Below are 23,393 nucleotides of genomic sequence, written 5' to 3'. Positions count from 1 at the left end.
GAAAGTATATTACTTAAATTTCTGAGTACTTAGATATTATTAATATACCCCAGAGTTTAACATAGGGTAAGATAGCAATATGCTTAAGTCAATCTTGAATTACACCTCCTTTGGTAATAGTCCTTCTTTGGGAGAACAACATTAATATTTTGTGGCTTTAAAGGAGTTCTTTATTCTCGCCATTGAAAATTCCATTTTAGGGGCGCCTGGGCGGCTCAATTGGTTAAGCATCTGAGTGCAGCTCAGGTCGCGATCTCACAGTTTGTGAGTTCGAGCCCTGCAACAAGTGAGCTCGAGCCCACATGGGGCTCCACTCTGACTCTCTCCTCCCTCTCCCTATCTGCCCTCACTCATTTGCATCCTCTCTCTCTAAAAAAAAAAAAAGAAAAGAAAAGAAAGAAAGAAAAGAAAATTGCATTTTGGCTCCATTCCCTTACTTCAACAAACATTTTTATATCTGAGTACCTACCATCAGGCTCTATGCTAAGCACTCTGTATAAAGTGGTGAACAGGCCCAGGAAAATCTCTGCCTCTATGAAGCAAAAAGGGATAGAGATATTGAAGGAAGGAAAGTTAATTTCATAGGTAATACAATTTAATTCCCTGAGTGATGTGTACTCTTAAGTCTGTAAGATATACATGGGAGAGGCTGGCAGGCAGTGAAAAAAGAGAAAGGTTTGATAAAAAACAGTGTTCCCTGTGATTTCCAAAAAACGATTTATTCAAGGTCCAATCTAATCTAATTGACTGCATAGTCCCTTCCTGAGAAGGAGACTGGCATCCATTCAGGAGTTTGTTCTGATCTTGTTGATTTCAGCTGTCCAGTTTTACTGAGTGAACAATTGTGCTGTGACTTGCTGTGTCTAATGGCTGGTTCTCTCTTCAGCGGAGAGAAGGGGCATTTTAGAGTCCAAAGCATTTCAGATTCAGGGACAAAATTTCTGTTTGCATTAATTCCAGCTTTTCATAATGTGCTATTGAAAGCATGCCTGTGTGTTCCAGGCTCACTCCCAGCTCTAGCTAGTTTTCTACCTTACTTTCTTTCTGTTTGCTCCTCTTTCCTTTCTGAGTTCTTCATTGCCCCCCCCAAAACATTATTTCATTCAGATTATAGAAGTTACATAACAATTATTACAGAAATCTGGGGGGGGGGGTTGGGGGAAGAAAAGCCTTAAGAGGTTTAAATTCAGGGGCGCCTGGGTGGCTCAGTCAGTTAAGCGTCTGACTTTGGCTCAGGTCATGATCTGGCGGTTTGTGAGTTCAAGCCCCACATCAGGCTCTGTGCTGACAACTCAGAGCCCAGAGCCTGCTTCAGATTCTTTGTCTCTCCCTCTCTCTGCCCCTCCTATGCTCATGGTCTGTCTGTTTCTCAATAATAATAAATAAATGTTAAAAAATTAAAAAAAAGAATTTTAAATTAAGATCTCTCAACATCTACCACTCAAAGAAAACTATTGCCATTTAAACCCCTATATCTATGTATACACACGTCCTATATACTTCATGTTACGTGCCTTTAATCTTAGTATGTTGAAGTGCATTTATTTGATTGAGGGTTTGGACATTGTTTTCGAATAAGTTGTGGAGAAAAATTTTTTAAGTAGGTATATAAATCAACAAATCATTGCGGGTGCTTGACTCGCTCAGTAAAGCACAGGACTCTTGATCTCAGGGTCATGAATTCAAGCACCATGTTGGGTGTAGAGATTACTTAAAAATAAATAAAATCTTCAAAAAATTATAAATTTAATTTTATAATTAAATGATGCTACTGCATGCGCTCAAATGTGATTTCTCTAAAAAAAAAAACTAGAGTATTTCTGGTCTAGCATAGCTGTTGGGTAAACATTCTCTGGCACGAGACTGTCCGTGTTATGTCCTGACTTTGCTGTTTATCACCAATGTAATTTTACACAATCCATATTTATTTGGGGGGCTTTTTCCCCCTTATCTGTAACATTTATAATGTTGTGGATTAAATGAGAAAATGAATACATGTTATTTAGTGTGATGCCTGGCTTATGTTAAACACCCTGAAATATTAGGTCTTGTGATTTCTTTTAATTTTTTTAATGTTTATCTTTGAGAGAGAGATACACAGCAAGGGAGGGGTGGGGGGAGAGGGAAACACAGAATCCAAAGCAGACTCCAGGCTCTGAGCTGTCAGCACAGACCCTGACGTGGGGCTCGAACTCACAAACCGTGAGATCATGACCTGAGTGGAAGTCGAAGGCTTAACCAGCTGAGCCACCCGGGCACCCCAGGTCTTGTTATTTCTAAGCACTTGTATGACTCATCTCACGAGTCTGTGGACAGTACCCACATTCTTCTAATGTCCCATGTGCAAGAGTGGGTTGTCATCTTTGACCTTCCCTTCTTTCTGTCATTACTTCCCCAAGTCAGCACATTATATGGACTCTTCAAACACCACCCACCAGATGGAGAGAATCATAATGAATCAAGTCCATAAGAAGCTTCTGAGTCACACACACCTTGACTGTGCCATTTCCCTAGCTTTGTCTCTGATTAACAGAATGGGTCTCCTGTCAACTCAGTTCTCTCATTGATCAGTGGAGAATAGTAAGTGCATGTGTCTCATCGCCTTGTTCTAAGTCTGAAATGGGAGAATGTGCACAAGCACATTTTATGCAGTGCTTGGCACATATGACGTACTCGATAAAGCAAAAAGGTGTAGAGTGATGATCAAGAGAATGGTGATGGTGAGATGAATACAAGTTCTTTTAGCTTTGGTAAGAAAAAGCTTTTCTACTCTCCATCCTAATACAAACGTCCTCTCTCTCTATCTGAACATTGGCACTGGATTCCTCTGTGGACTTCTAACCTCCATTTCCTTTCTGTCCCATTCCACTCTGCACACAACTTCAAGATTAATCTTCCTTTAAAAAAATTGGATCATACATCTCCTCTTAAATATGTTTATCAGATTCTCAGTATTTATTATAACAAGATGTAAATTCGGTATCTAGGTCAACTCATGCATAATCTACTTGTGCATAATCTACTCTTTCTTTATTTCTCTACTTGTCCTTTCATTGGTTCCTCACAATGAACCTTGCACACCAGACATTGTGATCTATAATGTATTTCTCACACTTATCTTCCCCTTGTCCTACCTTCCTGTCTTTCCTTGATTCCTCTTCATCATTCAGGTCCCAACCTTAACCATAAGGACTTCTTTTTTGGTGAAGTCACTCCATTATTCAGAAGTTTTTATTCAGAATCTACTTTGTGCCTGGCACTGTGTTAGGCCCTGAGATTCACAAGGAGCCAGGGATGGAGAGTCCTTGCCTTCATGCTGCTCTTCCTCTTGTTTGTGTGTGTGTGCACACACGTGTGTGTGTTTTCCCCATTCCTTTGACACATGGTATATGCAGCTTTGTTTGGTACATACATAATACATCAACTTCACTGTAACACAGTACTTTGCAGATAACTGTGGTTCAAGAGAGAATAGTTGATCTGTTTCTTAAAATTATTTTCCTATAGCACATGACTTACGTTGGGGTTAGGTTGACTACCTTCCATTAGTCCACCTCACAGGCTTGCTTCCGAGATCCCATCAATTGAAAAAAAAATGTAGTTAAACATTGGCCTCTGGGGCAGAACTCAAAACAAAATCCTAAATGTTAAAATGGGAATAATCTATAATGGTCTATAATTTATTATACTACTTTATGCTATATTTTATCATAGGGAAAATGGTGACAGCCAGTTTCTCTTCAGTAGAATATGGAAAATTAACTGCAGTTCTAATAGAACCATATAGTATATGCAGAAGTTTATGTGCTTTTACTTAAGTCATATTAATCTGTGAAAATCTGAATACAGATATTGTTCTGCCATTTTTTTTAAATAACAGGTACACGTTATTCACCTCCTATATATAGAAATTTCTGCTCATGTTTTGACACTTTGCAAAGGTGCTTTTCTATGATAGGTGTTTTTTGTTTTTTGGGTTGTTTTTTTTTTAATTCAAGGACTTTGAAAACAAGGAAACAGCAGAAGAGGTTATACATGTTTTACTTATACCTAAAATAGGAAAGCTTGCTGTCACTTATAAATATACTTATCTGAGGACCACTTCCTTCATTGATTTGGGTATTTTGCTTTAACTTAATATGCCAGTTTGTTTTTAATAAGAGCATACAGACACCGAATGCCTGCCTGAGGAAGGGGCTCTGAGACATGTTTCTTGCTATCTGACCTTGAACACATAATTGTTTCCTGCTGTGTTTGAGATTTCTCCTCCATATCCAGTGAAGTTGGTACTTTTCATTCTATAACAGCTGCAAAATACTTCGAATACGGAAAGAAAGGACAATGCAAAGAAGTTGATAAAGCACTGAGAGAGTTATTTTGCCACACTAGTCCTTCTGAAAGCCTTCTAAATCCAGACAAAAGATTACGGTGCAAGATGACTTACTCAGTGCCGAGGAGTGAAATTAAGCTTGGGAGCATGATGGATAGCAGCAAGGACTATGAAATTTCAACACATGGCTTAAATAAAAACTTATTAAGTTTTATTGTTTAATTGTTACACCAAGCTTTAACTTTTGCCTGAAATCAAAACAGTCATTCAAGGGCTCCTGCAAAGTAAAAGAAATTTCCCATCATAAACCTTATTACAAATGATCTTTATAAAAATTGTGAACTATATCCCTCAATCTCAGTTGTTCTCCCTGGGTTTGGATCAATATTAATTCACTTGAATTTCGTGGTCGTCACTGTGACAGGTACTATGAGTACAAAGATGAATAAAACACAGTTTTGCCCTTAAGTTAAGGGACTCAGTCGCCTAAAAAATAACTACAGTGTAAATGAATTATGGCGACAGTCTCCTAAATTTTCTTTCTGCATCTCTGTTTACCTCTTTAGTCCATTCCATCCTCTGTTGCCAGAGGATTATTACTAAAACCAAAATGTGATTAAGTCCCTCCCCTGTGTGAACCCTTTGGTGACTCCACATTGCTATGGGCATGGAGTCCATATCCTCTGGTGTTGCTGAGACTGCCAGCCCCTCTCTGCCTGCCTCTGTAAACTCATCTCTTAACCTTTCCTCCTCTGAGCTCCTGCCTATATTTCTTCCCACAGCATCATTCATATTCTCTTTTACCTGTAGACCTTCATACTCTGTGCTTTGTCCACCTGGAACATTCTTTTTTCCCCTTCAAACCCTTTATGGCCGACTCCTTCTCATCTTACACATCTTTGTAATGTATCACTTTTCCTAAGCCATCCCTCCTGACCCACCAAGGCTCCTATGATTCCTATCTCCTATCATATGTGCAACTACCACACTGTACAAAATTGCTGAGTCTTCCTCTGGGAAGGACAAGGACCCTGTCTCTCATGTTTAGCACAGACACCCGTCTCCTCAAGGTGCATCATCAATACATGTGCATTGATGAATAGATTAAGGAATGAGTGATGAATACTGTAATAAGTGTCTTCAAAGTGAAAATGGAAATCCAGATGAGGGAATAACTTATTCTGTCAGGGTGTGGTGAAAACGTGCAAAGGAAAGTAATACATGATGACATCAGACCTGGGCCCTAAAAGATGCAAGGGAGATCACCAGGATTTTGAGAAAGGGAAAGGCATGCATGAGCAAAGCCAAGGGTTTGCAGAATAGAGCATTTCTGGATGAATCCTACCTGGTTTGGATCCCAAATTTGACATCACTTCTACCAAACCTTCCTGACAAGCCCCCTTAAAGAGGTTAGATATCTCTTATATGTGTGCTAAAATCTCTCTCTTATTCTACATTTTATGAAGTATATTTCTGATGTAAATTTTTGAACCTGAGATCTAAAAAACACATCTTTCAGGACTAATAAGTTTTGGGTTTTATTTAAGCATTCATTAATAGGAAAAAAGCATTTCATTAATATGAAAACACGTTAACTTTAAATACTTTATGATAATAATGATTGCTAATATTATTAGGTGATAAAGAGGGCATTTCAGTGGAAGACTAGGAGAGAGAGAAAAAACAAACATAAAAAGACATACATGCCCGGTACCCCTACAATCTTGAAGATGCATAATCGCTACTATGCTGAATGTCAGCCTTTCAGATTCATTTTCTTCTAACAGATGTGTAATGCGTAAAAAGTCTTTTGATGCCATGGCCACACCACCACATCCCTTTTATATAGGGAAACTAGGACTCCAGGGTCGGACTGATTTAAACAGCACCCCCTTATCCTTTATATTAAATCGCTGTGTCAAGTTCATGGATGCACAGTGAGACTTGTTTCCTGCATACAGAAAGGTTTAAGAAGTGCTAATATGTCTCTGCAGATCACCAGGCATCAAGTAAGCAGTTTAATTTGTTCGTTTTAAATACTAATAACATTGGACTCAGAGCATCGTCTTTAGGAAAAAGGTGGGAATGGCTGAAACAAACTACCACGGCTTTGTAGAGTGGACATACTCAAATATTAATCCCAGAGAAGTGTTGGAGCCTTTAGCTTCACATTTAGGAACGTCAGCCCTTTTATATTACAGTTGCTTTGCAAATTATGACTCAGAGGCAACAACCTTATTGGAACCTCCAAGATTAATAATGACTTTATCCAGCCTATAGCTTAGGGCAAAACCAACTGCAAAGCCACGACTCCTGGGAATACTGATCCTGCCAATGGAGGTCCCATTCCCCCAAAAGCATAAACATGAATTCCATTAGTCTTCCCAGGGATCTCTGTGCTTTTCCTGGCCTGTCTTTTTAACGTGAATAGGTGACAAATATGTTTCTTCTTCTCTTAAAATCTAAACTGGCTTTTAGTGGATAGTTAGCTCCTAGAAAGAGAATAACCATGGTAATGATGGTAATAATAATTTGCCTAATTATTTGACACACTTTAGCTTATTTACTCCTTGCAGGAGCTCAGTGAAGTTGATGTATCCCTTTTCCCATTTTACAGTAAAGAAACAAAAACTTGGAGAGTTTAAATAGCTTCTCAAGAAGATCCAGCTAGGAAGGTTGATTCAAAGCCCCTTTTTCTGATTTCAGATTCTAATCTCTTAACCACTACATCCTACCATTCTTTTTTGTAAGCCCCCAGTTGACAATGGCACACTTCTGCCCACCTCTTTAGCCTATGCACAGTCAGAGCTGAATCCTGCCTGACTTTCAGGACAGTGGTAATGAAAGTGTTAAGAAGCTTTGGAGATGGACAGATGGCATATTTGAGTTGCAGCTCTGCCATTTCTTAGCTGTGTAATTTTTCTCAAGTTAATTAACCTCTCTGATCCTCAGTTCCTGCCTAAGAAATAGTAAGAGTAAATATCTGAAAGGGTGGATTGGAACAGTTCAGTGAGTTAATGTACCTAATGTTAGTGTACCATAGCACAGTGCCCAGCACAGAGTAAGAACCCAATAAGCTACACGACATCATTTAGACTCAGCTCACATGACACCTTCTCTATCAATTCTTCATCTGCCTCAGTCCAAACTAAGTTACTCCCACAACATGTACCAACTATAGCATTCACTGCTTTCTAGAATTTGTTTTCTCTTTACAGACGTTTGTCTCCTTTTATAGGTTGGAAGCCATTGGAGGATAGAACTGATGCTTAGATTTTTTAACATCTATGACTAGACAAGAACAGTGCTCCATAAATAGTGGCCACATTTTCTTGACCAAATATGGGGCCATGCTCCTGACAAAGAATCGTGTGGTATCCTAGGATGTGAGAGCAAGTAGACAGTGTAGTTGGACATTAAAATATCAGAATATCTAGGGTATTTATACTTTCTTGGACAGACTATGCAACCAGAATTATATTCTATGATCAATAGCATAGATTCATCATACTTAAATATTTATAAACTAACTTAATAAACATTTCTAACTTCTTGTTTTTTAAAAACATTCCCATATAGTTGACATACAGTGTTGTATTAGTTTTAGGTGTGTAATGTAGCGATTTCAACCATTCTGTATATTACTCGGAGGTCTTCATGATAAGTGTACTCTTTTTTAAATTTCTTTTAATATTTATTTATTTTTGAGAGAGAGAGAGAGATAGAGCATAAGCAGGGGAGGGGCAGAGAGAGAGAAGGAGACACAGACTCTGAAGCAGGCTCCAGGCTCTGAGCCGTCAGCACAGAGTCTGATACGGGGCTCAAACTCACAGACCATGAGATCATGACCTGAGCTGAAATTGGACGCTTAAGTGAATGAGCCACCCAGGCACCCCTTTCTTTTTTTATTTTTGATAAGTGTATTCCTTTTTTTAATTAAAAACTTTTTAATGTTTATTCATTTTTTGAGAGAGAGAGGGAGAGAGAGAGTGCGCGCTAGTGGGGAAGGGTCAGAGAGAGAGGGAGACACAGAATCCGGCTGCAGGCTCTGAGCTGTCAGCAGAGTCCAAAGCAGGGCTCAAACTCACGAACAGCGAGATCGTGACATGACCCAAAGTTGGATGCCCAACGGACTAAGCCACCCAGGCGCTCCTTGATAAGTGTATTCTTAATCTGCATCACCTATTTTACCCATTCCCTCACCCATCTCCTCTCTGGTAACCATCAGTTTGTTCTCTATATTTAAGAGTTGTTTTTTTTTTTTTGGTTTGTCTCTGTTTTCTTTCTTAAGTTTCACATGAGTGAAATTTCACATATGAGTCATACCCTTTAGACCATCCATGTTGTCACAAATGACAAGGTTTTATTCTTTTATTCCATTGGATAAATATTCAAGGGATATTTTATTCCAATATCCTTTTATTTCACATCATCTTTGTCCATTCATCCATTGATGGATACTCGCGCTGCTTCCATAATTTGGCTATTCTAAAGAATGCTGCAATAAACATAAGGGTGCATGTATCTTTTCAAATTAGTGTTTTCATATTCTTCGGGTAAATGCCCAGTGGAATTACTGGATCATAGGGTAATTCTATTTTTAACTTTTTGAGGAACCTCCATACTGTTTTCCACAGTGGCTACACCAGTTTGCATTCCCACAAATAGTGCATGGGGGTTCCTTTTTAAATTTCTTGATTTTTTAAAATCTTAAAGTGTGGATGTCTTTAAAAGAGAATAATGCTGAATGAGAATTTTTAAACCTGGACATTTTGTTCTAAAAATAACTGCTTGATGTTCCTTAAACAGTAAAAGACATAAAAGGGCTACACCTGAAAGTAGATGATCTCAAGATAATTCCAAAAGCAGCATCCTATTTACAGTCTCCAGAAGGGGTGTGCAAGGAGAAACCAGGGTGAGGAAGCAAAAAGGCCTCCTCTGCTCATGTTCATGTCATTCCCTTCTCTCCTTGCTTTCTCTCTCTTGGGTTTTGTGCCAGTGCCTAAATGAGATTGTTTAGAACCAAGAATAAGAACAGCTTTTTTTCGTATTAGAGTCTTTCCGTAAGTGTGACATTTGAATTACTATTTTTTCCACGTCTTCCATCATTCTTACTCAATTTAAGCTTCTTGAGGACAGCGCTTAACAAACTATTTTGTTTATACAACCTTAGCCAATAGTAGAAATAGAAAGCACTCAGTAAGTGGCAACTCTCATGTGTCATGAACTATGTGAGACTATCACTTACATTTTTTTCTGTATAATCGTCCAACACTCCAATGCCATAATACTTTATATTCTCTTCTCAAACAACGTTTGATTATTCTTAAACAACGATCCTTGTTTTAAAATACAAGGATTCCTCAGAAGTTATCTCTTAATTATCTGATATCTTTAAGAGGATTGGGGCTTAATTGAATAAGGCTTCCATTCCTCCTCCAGGTCATCTGCTGTGTTGGACACTGTCATTGACAAAGACTCCTAGGATGGTCCAGAAACATTCCATCTGCATGCAGTGACACCTTAAAGCATGCCTTTATGCTCTCCAGCACACTTCTTTCAGGGATGGCATCCCTTTACAAGGCTGACAGCTTCTCTGGAGGGCTGTCCTCAGGCCACTTAAGCAAAGGCAGTACAAGTGTCCATCAACTGATGACTGGGTAAATGAAATGCAGTTTTAGCCATACGGGGGAATATTACTCAGCAATGAAAAGAAATGAAATATCTGCATATGTTACAATGTGAGTGAACCTTGAAAATATTATGCTATAGTGGAAGAAGCTAGGCACATATCATATAATTCTATTTAATACACAATGTTCAGAATAGGGGCGTCTGGGTGGCTCAGTTGGTTAAGCGTACAACTCTTGATGTCAGCTCAGGTCTTGATCTCAGGGTTTGTGAGTTCACACCTCACATTGGGCTCTGTGCTGTGTGTGAAGTCTACATAAAAAAGATAAAAGAAATAATTTCCAAAATGTTCAGAATAGGCAAATCCATAAAGAGAAAAAAATAGATTAGTGATCGCCTAGGGCTGGGAGAGTTTGGTGAGGAATAAGCGATGACTGCTTACGGGTATAGGGTTTCTTTTGGGTGTGATAAAAAATTCTGAAATTCATTGCGGCGATGATTGCACAATATTGCAAATATGCTAAAACCACTGAAGTAATACACTTTAAAAGTGTACATTGTTTATGTGAATTGTATCTCAGTAAAGCTGTCCAAAGGGGGGAAATGCAGCACAAAGTGACAGAAGCATTGTAGTAAAATTATACTCGAGAATCATGAGATTGCCAGATCCTCGTCACAACTGGAAAAGACTCCAGAAAGTTCCCCTTCACTAGGTGGATGTACGGGACCATCCTTATGAATAAATGCTCACCTTATGGTATCCATAAGTTGATTCTATTGCTAACTTTCTGTGATGCTTTTTTCTGTCCTGAACATGTTTCAAATTTTCTAACCCTTTTCTTTTCCCTAGCCTTTATGGGACTAAACTCAAAATAATTGTCAGACAAAAAAATCATGAAGTCAAGCACATAATATTATATTTGGGAGAAAGGATTATAAATTAAAATGTAAACTGTGACCATGGCATTGCACATTATTGTTGCGAGCAATACCACAACGCTGGTACTCATTATTTACAATGGCAGAGAAGAATGTTCAAACCACTAATAAAGTTTAAAAGCAAGACATGAATCCATCAAAGTCTCCATGTATCAGAGTTGCCACATCATTTTTCATCCCCGTGGCCATGGGTAGGTTCAGGGCTGTATTACGTCTGCCCCGACCAGTGAAGCAGTGAAGCAACTTAATTTCCTGCCTCTAGTCTCTCTCTTCCTAGGAACTCACCTCCCCTCACACTTCCCGAGCTACCTCTCTAAAATGCAAAATGAGCTACCTCTCTAAAATGCCTCTAAAATGAGGCAGTGCAGCCCAGGACATCAAAGCCTGGGTCCCAGTCTTGCATGAAGGCCCCATCAGCTATGAACTCAGGCATTTTAGGCAAGTTACTTAATCTTTCTGTGAATCGTTTCCCCCTAATTTTAGTGAGGATGAAATGAAAGCAGTATGTTAAGTGCTTAGTCCAATGTCGAGCTCATAGCAGTCAGTCAGTATAAGCTTTTATTATTATACTTCTATTCAACTGTTTCATTTCTACCTAATGAAATCGAATCATTGGCAATGATATCTAACCACTGATCATGCAGGAACCTGTATGATCTAACCCCCGTTTGTCTTCTCCCAGGTCACAACCTTCTCTAAATACATCTGGCAAATTTGTGACTCCAAGCACTTCTCAAGCTCTTTCTCTGCCATTTCTGTATCTCTGGTGTCAGTTAACCATCCAACTTCAGCTCAGGTCATGATCTTGCAGTTTATGAGTTTGAGCGCAGTTTATGAGTTTGAGCGCAGTTTGGGAGTACAGAGCCCGCTTCAGATTCTCTCTCCACCCCCCCGCCCCTCCCCCACTCGTATGCGTGCACGCTTTCTCTCTCTCTCTCTCTCTCTCTCTCTCTCTCTCTCTCTCTCTCTCTCTGTCAGTCTCTCTCTCTCTCAAAAATAAATAAATATTAAAAAGAAGAAAAGGAAAGCCTTATTTCATCCAGGAAGACCATGAGGCTATGAAGTGACTATGAAGCTTTCCTCAAATTCCTCCTTTTTTTGTGTTCTGGCAGCACCATAGGGGTTTGAGAGAAGTTGACCAAAGGGAGTCATATTTTATAGGAAACACAAACAGGACCCTCAGTGGACTAGAGAAGAGAAATGATGGATACAAGAAAAAAGGATGGCTTCTAAGCTTAGATCTGAACAACTGGGCCTGTCGTGGTGCATTTATTGATATGGGAAGCCTGGAGGGAATAAGGCTGTGAGGGACTAGTAATAAAGACATCCATGTTTTAGGTTAGGTTTGATAGGCCAGTCAAATATCCCGGTAGAATTGGTAAGTAATATGTTGAATATGTGAGTCAGGATTTGGGGAACGGTCAGGGCTGTGGATATAAAATGGGGAGTCATTACTCTATAGGTGGGACCAGAGGAGATAACTTTGGGGAACCCTGGGGACCAGCAATATTTAGAGATCAGCTAGAGGAAGAGTAACCTGTTAACATACATGTGTGAGTTTACTCGCCTAGCACCTTCTTGAAGTTAAATACTGTCTCATTTAGCTTTGTGCCTAGCAGTGTTTGTCATAAAAATCCAATAAAAGCTTGTTAAATTCATTTCAACTCTAAAAGCAAAGAATGGTGGCCTCTTAGACATCTCCCACCTGTACACTTAAATACTTTGGCAACATTTGCAAAATAAGCATGAAGAACGACGCCAGCATCCAGATTAGGGTGGAAAATGGTGGATAGTTCCATGACTTCTGGAGACATACTGGTCCTCCTTACCTCCTAACCTCTCCCTAGCCCTTTCCCTGGGGTCACACTCCAAAGGGCAGGGCCCCAGTGCTCACGTAGAAATGGCAGGAAGCCCAGGATCCCAGCATGGTCCTCCAGGCTGTATACCGTGGGCCTTGAGAGAGCAGCAGCTGCCAGAACATATGGGTGACCAGTAGGAATTCCCCATAGTTGTGGACTGAAGCACCTCCGTGTACACAATACCCAATTTTCAAAAAGGTTTTGCGACAAACTTTCTCTAGTATCATGCCATGTTTTTCCCATTGACTTTAACAGTTTCATACCCATATTTTTCTGATCCCGTTCCTGCGAAGCATTTAAGAATTTGTAGATCAAGACACATCCCTCTTTTTCACTCTCTTCTTGCTACTGGTCTGTTTAGGACTTCATCATCCTTCACCTTGGAAAGTTCGGTAGCCTTCTATCTAGTCTCCATACCTGCATTTTCTCCCCACTTTGCCATCAGAATGACTACACCAAAGCATTTCCCTGTTAGGGTATCCACCTGCCACGAACTTCAATGGCTTCCATTGCTTACTAAAAATGTAAGATTCCAAAATTTTAAGGTTGATGTTCCAGATATCCCACAATCTGTCATTTCCATGCACCCTGTCCAGTATTAGTGCCCATCAACCATACTCTGGCCTAATGGATCAGGCCCCCATTTTTTTCCCCACAAAATAGTTACTGTAGTTGTTTGTTTGTTTGTTTGTTTGTTTTTGTTGTATATCAGCACCTGCCATTTCTTTCACTCAGGATGCTTCACCTGTTTCCAAATCCATTAACATCCTACTCCTCAAATTCCAGACCAGTGGCACCTTCTTCAAGGAAACTCCCCACTGGAGGGAGAAGTCCTTGTCTATACTTCTGAAAGAACTAGTGCTTATTTTTTTTTTTTAATTTTTTTACATTTTATTTGAGGGAGAGGGAGTGTGTGTGTGGCATGAGTGAGTGCTAGCAGGGTAGAGGCAGAGAGAGAGGGAAAGAGAACCTGAGCTGAAAGACATAAAGAGCACTCCAAGATAGGAAAGATACACTCAAATAGTCATAGGTCTTTGGAGGATTTTGAGCAGGGCATTGACATGACCAGACCAGATCTTTGGAAAGATCGCTCTAAATTTATGTGCAAGGTGGATGGGAGGATCTGGGGACAGGATCCCTCAGGAGGAGGCTCCTACATGTTGCTCAGGCTGAGAGACACCGCCTGGCACCTCTCCCAGGTCTCTGCCACAGCAGTAACCGCTGTCTCTGCCTCTAATCAGGACTTCCAGGGCAGCGGCTGAGGAGACCTTACCAAGGAGCACCACGCAGTAGATGCTGAAACATCGCCCCCAGGAGAAGAAGCAGTAACATGGCAGCACCTGTTTGAAAGGAATTAAAAAGCAGCAGACTCCCTTTAGAAAGGAACAATGTCCAAGAAAGGGCGAAATAAGGGCGAGAAGCCCGAAGCGCTCATCGTCGCCCTTCAAGCTGCCAATGAAGACCTCCGAACCAAGCTCACCGACATCCAGATAGAGCTGCATCAGGAGAAGTCCAAGGTGAGTGAGGCCCCTTGGGGCCACAGCCTGGAGAGCGGCTCTGGCCCAGCTCTGCCTGCTGGCTCACCCCTGTGGCTCCTCTCTGCCATTTTCTGAGAAGAGCAACGACCCCTGTATTTATGGAGATTCTCTTGTGTGTGTGTGTGTGGCAGGACTCGAGCACAGGATTCACAGAAGGTGAAAATAACATGCTCATGAGACTGATCTCTGCCTCCTCAGGAAGCCTGGTTCAGGAAACCAGGTATAATCATTGAGACGATATCCACCCCCACTCCCTCCCACCACTTCTTAGTTGTCCTGTCCTGGGCGAGCTCCGCCCTGCCCTCTATGGGTTCTTCCCGGTATGGCACAGGACAGCCTTTCTAAAATAGATGGTATCTGGTCACTCCTCTTCTCAAACCCTTCAGCGGCTTCTTACCTTTCTCAAAGCCAAAGGGTTTTCCCTACCACTACAGGATATCTCTTCCGCCCCTCGATGAGCAATCTCACAGTACTTTACCCCAGATGACTCTGTTCTATCCTCTTTGCTGGATCAAAATATCCACTGATCACATTTAGGGCCTTTGCCCCTTTGCCCCCAGGCAGCTGTATACCTCTTTCCTATGTCAGCTGTGGTACCTACCATCTGTCACAGTCTCTAAGATAGTACACTTCTCATGCCCAGTTACTTCCATAGCCTATTTTGATTCATTTAATAGTGATTTCTGTATTTATCTATTTACATGTTTAGTGCTTATTTCTGCTGTCCAGTGTAATCTCCAAGAAAGCAGAGTCCTACCTGACCTCTATCCCCAGAACCTAAATAAGTGTCTAGAACTGAAAAGCTTAGCCTAGGTTTGTCGACTGAGCAGAGGAACGAATGAAGGGTGATTCATTCCTTATACCTTAGCTTCGTCAGCAACATCCTACTATCTCAAGAGCTCTGATGAGGCTCCAATTAGGCAAGTATGTAAAGCAGTTATGATGATTGGATGAGAAAATTCGTATCACACGCTCAGAGAGATGCCAGGCACCTGGTATACTCCTAAAAAATTATTCATAGTAATATTCTTTCTAATACCTCTGTACCTGAGTCAGTTGCTAACTCAATTTAGGAAAGTCTCTTCACTCCTCTGAATCTCATCTCTTAGCTGGATATGCTAACACTTATCTCTCCAGAGTGGTGCAGATATCAAATAGGGTCACAGACAGGAAAGTATTTTCAAATATCCGACATACAGGAGACATTTTGCTCCCTCCAAACCAGGCAACTGCCAGCATAAAGTTGCCCTATGTAGATAACTCTTTCTATAGTAACACAAATAGATGTTCCTGATCTAGCTATAGATCAAAAATCAATATCCTTATTCTTTTTTATCTATATCTTCTTCCTTGACATTGCTATTAAATTTTAATTATTGGGGTGCCTGGGTGGCTCAGTTGGTTGAGTGTCTACCTTCAGCTCAGGTCATGATCTCACGGTTTGTGAGTTAGAGCCCTGTGGTTGGCTCTGTGTTGACAACTCGGAGCCTGGAGCCTGCTTCAAATTCTGTGTCTTCCTCTCTCTTGTCCCTCTCCCCTGCTCACACTCTGTCCCTGTCTCAAAAATAATGAATAAACATTAAAAAAATTAATTATTGGGCCACCTGGGTGGCTCTCAGTCAGTTAAGCATCCAACTCTTGACTTCCACCAGGTCATGGGTTCGAGCCTTACTTTGGGCTCTGTGTCCACAGTGTGGAGCCTGCTTGGGATTCTCTCTCCCTGCCTCTCTGTCTGCCCCTCTCCTGCTCTTGCTCTCTCTCTCTCTCAAAATAAATAAACTTAAACAATTTTTAAAATTATTTATTTTCCCAAATATGTATTCTCCTGGTTTCAGCAATAATAAAGCTTGGATCTGCCAAAGCCCCTTGCCTCCTGTCTCTGCTAAGGCTTAACCTTGGATAACCAGACCCCATTGTAAAATTTGTGAAGGAAGCTTTTTTCCATGAAGCTAAAAGGAACGTGATATCATAAAAACAAAGAGAATAAAACAAAACAGAAACACTCATTTGAGAGTCAGTAGACCAAGGCCTTGTGTTTATCTCTCCTCGGGGACAAATTTAAGTGTCTCAATACCTTGACCCGTAATTCAGATGACTGAATGTGTTTCTGCATATCTTTGTCTCTCAAGCATCACTGTGCATTAGAATAACCTGGGGGAACTCATTAAAAATTGAGATCTCTGGGCCCACAGCGCAAAGATTCTGATAAAGCAGGCGTGGTGAGGGCCAGGACTTGTACCTCTAGCAGACCGTCCAGGCAGTCCCCGTGGAGGTGGCTCTCTGCCTTCTTGTTGGCAAACATACCACTCTATAAGATTCCTTCCAGGTCTGACAGTCTATGAACATTTCACCAGTTTTAACTTTCCCTGGGGCAGCATAACGTTTCAAGGGAGGCCGACTCCTTTAATTGTAGTCATGACAGGATGACAAACTCCATTCATGGGAGAAGCCTGTCCATCTGGAGACCGGTAGCCATAAACTGACGCTGATTTACGGAGAGCAGACTCCTGAGGTTTCAAAAGGCAGAGGTCCTGCAGACCCTACCATTGCCAATTTTGCACACATTCAAGTCTTTTAAAAGGGGGGAGTCTTGAGCGTGGACAGGGCTACCTGTTTATTCAGGGCCTGGCACTGGTATCTAAGCCAGCAGATCAAATGTAACCTCCCCTTCCTCTGACAAGAGCCTGGAAGCCAGCCTCATGTAGAAAAGCACTGCCCTTATCCTTCTCTCTGCTGGCTGCCCCCAGTTTCCCTCTCTGTGGCAGTTAATTACAGTCCCAGCACAGGGACTAAAACAAAGCCCCATCGCCTGTCAGCAGCCTTCCCCAAAGAGCAAAGGGAATTTAGAGGGCAAGCAAGTCATAAAGCAGTTTTATTAAAATAAATATGATTGTGTTTCCAAAGGCCCAGGCTTTAAGAGAGAGAATATAGACAATGCCAAGATGGAACTTATCCTCTCAGTTTGGCTCCTAGGCTATCATGATAAAATCACAATTCAGCTACTGAGAAATGGGCAAGGTAAAGAGGGGAAACCTTTGGAACGATGGAGCATTACTCATTTTTCCAGAAAGACACATCTTCCCACTGACATTTACAGAACACACTGCAGACAGAGTCATGAATGTTTTAAACTGATTATATAAATAGCTACACATTATTGAATGTGAACGTGTACTATCTGTCACACACTGTAATAAGCACATTTCATCCTGACATCACTGCACCTCTCTCACTTAGCACCTGGGTGACCCTGAGGAGGTTTTAAAATCCCTCTGTGTTTCCTTTTCCTCCTCTGTCAAATGGGAGAATAGCAGTGTCTACTTCATACGGATGTGTGTGGGTATGTTGGTCTTGAATAGTGAGTTTGTGTCAAGCATGTTCATTATTATGATTCGAGTGTAGGTGGGCGTTGTTGTTATCCCCATATTACAGATGAGGAAACTGAGGCTCAGTGAAGTAACATAATTTACCCGGAGTCACATGTTACTAGGTGGCAGAACTGGTTCTTCCACTCCCTTTGCGTCTCCTCCAAAGTCTATTCTCCTATTTTCTTTTCTGATACATTTTCCCCAGCTTTATTGAGCTATAACTGATATATCACATTGTATTCATTTTAGGTGTACGACATAATGATTTGACATATGTATATATTAAAGAATGATTACAACAAGAAGTTTACTCAACATCCATCACCTCACATAGTTACAAAATATTTTTTCTTGTGATGAGAACTTTTAAGATCTCCTCTCTTCACAACTTTCTTGTTTTTAAATGTTCTATATCTTTTTTAAAAGTTTATTTATTTATTTTGAGAGAGAGAGAGAAAGAGAGTCTGCAGGCACAAAAGAGGAGGGGGGAGAGAGAGAGAATCCCAAGCAGGCTCCACGCTGTCAGCTAAAATCCTGACGTGGGGCTCCACCCCACAAACCGTGAGATCATGACTTCAGCTGAAATCAAGAGTTGGACATTTAACCAACTGAGTCACCCAGGTGCCCTTCTGTCTTCAAAAGTTTCAAATATGCAGTACAGTCTTGTTAATTATACCCACCATGCTGTACGTTATATTCCCAGATCTTATGCATCTTATAATTAGGAGTTTTTCCCTTTTAACCGCCTTTACCCATTTCTCCCACCTGTAACCCCCAGCCTCTGACACCCAGCAATCTGTTCTCTATATCTATGGGTTCAAGGTTTTTAGATTCCTCATACAAGTGAGATCACATAGTGTTTGTTTTTCTGTCTCTGACTTATTTCACTTAGCATAATACTCTCAGGGTCCAACTGTGTTCTTGCTAATGGCAAGATTGCCTTCTTTTTAGTGGCTTAATGATATTTTATTGTGTATATGTACTTTATATAATGTGTGTATACACACACTTTCTTTATCCATTCATCCGTTGATGGACTTAGGTTATTTCCATGTCTTACAGAACCTATGCTCTTAAAAAATAAGAAGGTAACTTTTTTTCTCCCTTCCCCTCCCCCATGGTCTTAAATTCTGAGAACAAACTGAAAGGTTGATGGGGGTTGGGGGAGAGGGGAAAGTGGGTGATGGGCATTGAGGAGGGCACCTGTTGGGATGAGCACTAGGTGTTGTATGGAAACCAATTTGACAATAAACTATATTTAATATATTAAAAAAAAAGGGAAGATCTGGGGCACCTGGGTGGCTCAGTTGGTTAAGTGTCTGACTCTTGGTTTTTGCTCAAGTCACGATCTCATGGTTCATGATTTCGAGTCCTGCATTGGGCTCTGCGATGACAGTGCGGAGATTCTGTCTGCCCCTCTCTCCAAATAAATAAATAAGCTTCAAAAAATTTAAAGGTCCGGAAAAAAATGGAAACCTTCAGCAAAGAAAGAAAGAATGGCAGAAGTTTGTTCTACACTATTATGCAAATTACAAGTGAAGAAACAAAGTGTTGGGGGTGGGAGTAGATGAACCCTTCCCCCATAGATGTCTGCGTTTCCACTGCGGGGAAATGAAACAAAAATACTAGACACAATCAACATCTAGTTAGTAGAAATTTGTCTACAAGAGTTGCCAAGCACTGATAGGAATAACAATTCAGGTAAGTCAGTCGTTTTGACTGAACTCCAAGCATAATGACTGAGAAGATGGAACCGGGGAGGCCCCTGTGGTGGGTAGGAGGGAACAGAAAGTGAGGCCTCTGTGCTGTATGTCCTTGTCATTTCTGAGCCTGCACATTCATGTCTATAAAATGAGCGGATTGTGGACAGCATAGAGTCGCTACAGTCCTTCCAGAATGGTAGGGATACGTCAGGGAAGGCAACTGTGTGCTCCAGCTCTTCCTGCATGGAGATAGCTCTCAGGATCCTCAGGGGTCAGACGTCCCCTGGTCTAGGTGATGCCTCTTCCCCTACATCCATTTACTCTGTCACATCACCCTGCTGTACCTGTGTCATAGAACTCTGTACTGTCTGAAGGTATCATGTTCTGCTTATGTATCGCCTGCTGACTCCCTCACTCTCAGTATAATGTAAGCTTCTCATGGGTAAGAGACCATGTGTGCTTAAGGTACCCCCTAGGGAAGATGCCTTCAGTGATTTGAGTACTGCCTGGCATGAAGGAGGTGCTCACTGCTACTTGTTGAGAACATTCTCATGTTGCCTTTTAGAAACTTTTCCAACAACCCCCTGGCATAAATTTATTTATTTAGGTAGAAAGCCCCAGGCTTGAGCAGAGAAAGGATTTCCATCCAGGTCTGTCTCTTTTTTGGACCAGCCCTCTGAGCCATTAGGCTTCGGTGTTTTCCTCTGTTTGTCTCTCCTGTGGACAGCGTGAGTCCATGATCCACTGCCCAGGGTGTGAGCTCACGGGGGATTGCTGTGAGATGTGAAATCCACTCACCAATTCCCTAGGGCTTCCTACTTTTCCTCAGAGGCAGCCTACAGCTCCAGTGAACCCTGAGGGCACAGTGACAGAGGGCTTGGAGGTCCAGGTAGCAGAGAACAAGGCTCTACGCTGGAGGCAGCAAAGCAGCAGGCCTGGGTTGCAGGGTCTGGAGGAGTCAGCTCCAGACAGGAGTTTGCACAACTGGAACAGCCCTCAGACTGCAGAACACTTTCAGACCTCCCAGCGAGCCTGGGAGGAGGGCAAGGTGTAATTACTATTCCAATTTCTCTGAAAAAGAAAATGAGTTCTTAACTCATTTAACTGATGTGCTCCCAATGACACAGCAAGTGGAGGAAGGAGCCAAAATGGGAATTCCCGGATGACCTGGGTAATACTGAATATCTTGTTGCCTCCAGGACTCCCAAAAAATCAGTCAACCCTTGTCCTCAGGTGACTGCTAGGGAGCCTCCACGTTCAAGGCCCCAATTTGGGAGGCAGTATTTCTTGCCTTATGCACTTTTTGTTTTGTTTTCAGGAAGTGTTAAATGTCTAAAAGTAAGAAATGCAACAATAGAAGCCTTTGTACCTTCCCAGTCATATAAAATTGCCCTTATAAGCACCCTTGTGATAGTGGGAGCTTTTCCCTCCTTCTCATCTCCTGACTGAGTGGTACTTAGTGCCTGGGAGACCCCCTGCCTGCTTACTGTGAGTTTCGATCTCCTGGAACATCCAGGGCAGATAATCCACACCAAAGCTTAACATTAGCTTGTCTTGCCTTGATAACCTCTCAACTTCCTTATCTTGGACAAGGCCATCCAATTTTTAAACCTAGATTTCTAAGGTCACATCAAAGCTCAAACATCACCATCTTTATCTTGGCAGAATTTACACTGGCATTTTTCAAAGGCCAGACTAGAACGGAAGATACAATGCGAGACCATTGTGGGTAGTCATAAATGTTCTTCCTTCTGTCACAGTGTCAGCTCTTCTCAGTAAGATTACATTTTCCTAGGGATTTGTTCTCTTCCATAAAACCTCTGTATCTTTCAGAGCCCTGCTCACTGCCCAGCCCCTTGTCCTGTCTCACCCCACCCCCCACTCCTGCACACACATAATCTGAGTTTCTTCCAAGTTAAGAGTAGATGCTGCTAATACTAGGGAACTCAAGACATCCCTAGGAGGCCCAGTTTTACCTTTGAACATCTGTATCTGTTAGGAAAATAGTTATTACAGTCTTAATATAATAGTAATGTTAGTCTTAGCCTGATAATATGGGTTTTTATATTTATGTTGTTGGTATTAATATAGCATTGCATGATATTATGGTATTAATATAGCATTGCATGATATAATAGTATTAATATGTACAATATCTGTCAAAATTAACACTGTACTATTTAACTATTGATAATTATTAATCTCCCAGGTGTTCCAGCCTTTGCAAAGGACTTTTGAAACATTATCTAAGTCAGCCCTCACAAGCATATGAGAATGAGGCCCCCAATCCCAGTTTACTTATGAGAAAACTGAGGCTGGGGTTGGTAAAGAGCTTGCTGGAGGTTTCAAAGTGAGCAGGCAGGTCCAGGACCTGACCCAGACCCGCCTCCTGGCCCACACTGGTCTCTCCACAGTCTTCCTCACACTCTGTTTGTACAGAGACCAGTCCTCACGCTTCTTATATGACGTTCAGGTGACACAGACGTTACCTACATCCCAGAGCTGCTGAGGGTAAACATGGTGGTGTGTGTAAAGCCTTTGGGAAGGTGCCAAACTCACAGTAAACCTCCAATAAATGCTATCATGTGATACAGTGGAAATTTTTGTCTGAAATATTTCCACTTATCAAAATGGATTCTTTCTTCTTCCAAGTATTTTTTTTTTTCTACTTCAAGTATTATCTTTATATTTTTCATTGTTACTCAGGAGTAGTCTTTTCTCTTTTTGGGTACCATTTACATTAAGATGGTAAAGTCCATTTTCTTACCAGTACAATCTGAGCTGCAAATTATTTTCAGAAAATTATTTTACTACAAAAATTTTAATTGGCTTTTTTTTCCCTCCCAAATGTCAATCACATCCTTTGTGTCTCCTTCATAGTCAAACACTTCTCCCAAGCTTAGAAAAACAAGTCATACCTAGAAATTCTGCAAAAATGCCAGTTTCTATGGCAACCAAATAAGCAGACATGAAAAATGTCAAATGTAATCAATCAATGCCTTTGAATTTTCTTTGAGTTCTATGGATTCCTTTAAGTGATGGACAAGAAGGCCAGTGTTTGTTTTTTTCTTCAGGTTGGAATATATTTTCTGTATACCTATATTTTCATTTTTTTTCTTTTTTATTCATCTCCAATCTACACACAAAGGATCAGTGTTTATAATTTGAGGGAAATGACAGAATCACAATGTGAAATAATCTAAGACCCCTGCAGAGAGTTTGACATAAATAATTTTAGGTCCTGGATATCTCCTCTTATAGTCAGTAATATTACCCGCCTTTTCATAGTACTTTACAGTTCAAGGTACTTTCCCAAGCATTATCTAATTTAACCCACAAAATAATCCTGTTATGGGTAAGTTGTAAGCATAACCAAAGATCCTCAGAGGGATAAAGCAACTTCCTTAGATATAGCAGATTGTTAAATAAAAATGCAAACCCAGAATTACTTATCCTTTGTCCCTTTTTACTAGTTATTTATTGTTCTCAAAAGAACTGCTAAAATTTCCGTTAAGTAAGTTGCTACCTGCCAGCCTTTATAGTCAAGATGTTCCAAAGGCCTAACGTAAGTACAACCTGCTGAAATTGAAGGTAACTAATTTCTTATCACTTGAAGTAAAGTTAACTTCAAGTGCAGGGTAAATTATCAGAGTTTCTAAATCAATGAAAAATAAGCCCTCTTTTTTCACAAAAACTGCATTATTAGAAGAGAAATCAGGAAGCTTTTTCTGTAGAGGGCAAAATAGTACAGATTTTTGGCTTTGCAGACCAGTCTCTCTGAGACCGCTGAACTCCATTGTGGCAAGAGCATGACTGTGTTCCAGTAAAACTTTATTCACAAAAATAGAGGCAAGAAATTGTTTGTCTCATGGGCTGTGGTTTATCTACCCATAGTCTAGTCACTTGAGTTTATTCTAGAAAAATGGGGAGTAAGGTTTAGGTTGTCCTTATTGAAGCACTGAGAGAATTATCAAGCAGAAGACAGGCATTCTTATATGTGATGGTCTTTTGTTTATTTGTTTCTT

The 23,393-nt window shown here is 40.9% G+C and overlaps 1 protein-coding gene across 8 annotated transcripts in view; it reads left to right on the top strand.

The window, feature by feature from the left end:
- JAKMIP2 (janus kinase and microtubule interacting protein 2) overlaps window positions 1–23,393 on the top strand; it is a 217,447-nt gene that overhangs the window by 128,567 nt on the left and 65,487 nt on the right. For all 8 annotated transcript variants that reach the window (XM_015083175.3, XM_027042116.2, XM_027042110.2 and 5 more), the window contains exon 2: window positions 14,001–14,276. In XM_015083175.3, coding sequence (XP_014938661.2) covers window positions 14,148–14,276 — 129 coding nt within the window. In that variant the 5' untranslated portion in view covers window positions 14,001–14,147. The remainder of the gene's footprint in view (window positions 1–14,000; window positions 14,277–23,393) is intronic.

Source organism: Acinonyx jubatus, chromosome A1, assembly GCF_027475565.1.
Source record: "Acinonyx jubatus isolate Ajub_Pintada_27869175 chromosome A1, VMU_Ajub_asm_v1.0, whole genome shotgun sequence".
NCBI lineage: Eukaryota > Metazoa > Chordata > Mammalia > Carnivora > Felidae > Acinonyx > Acinonyx jubatus.
Note: the sequence above shows the minus strand (reverse complement) of the source record. Positions and strands in the feature narration are given on the sequence as shown.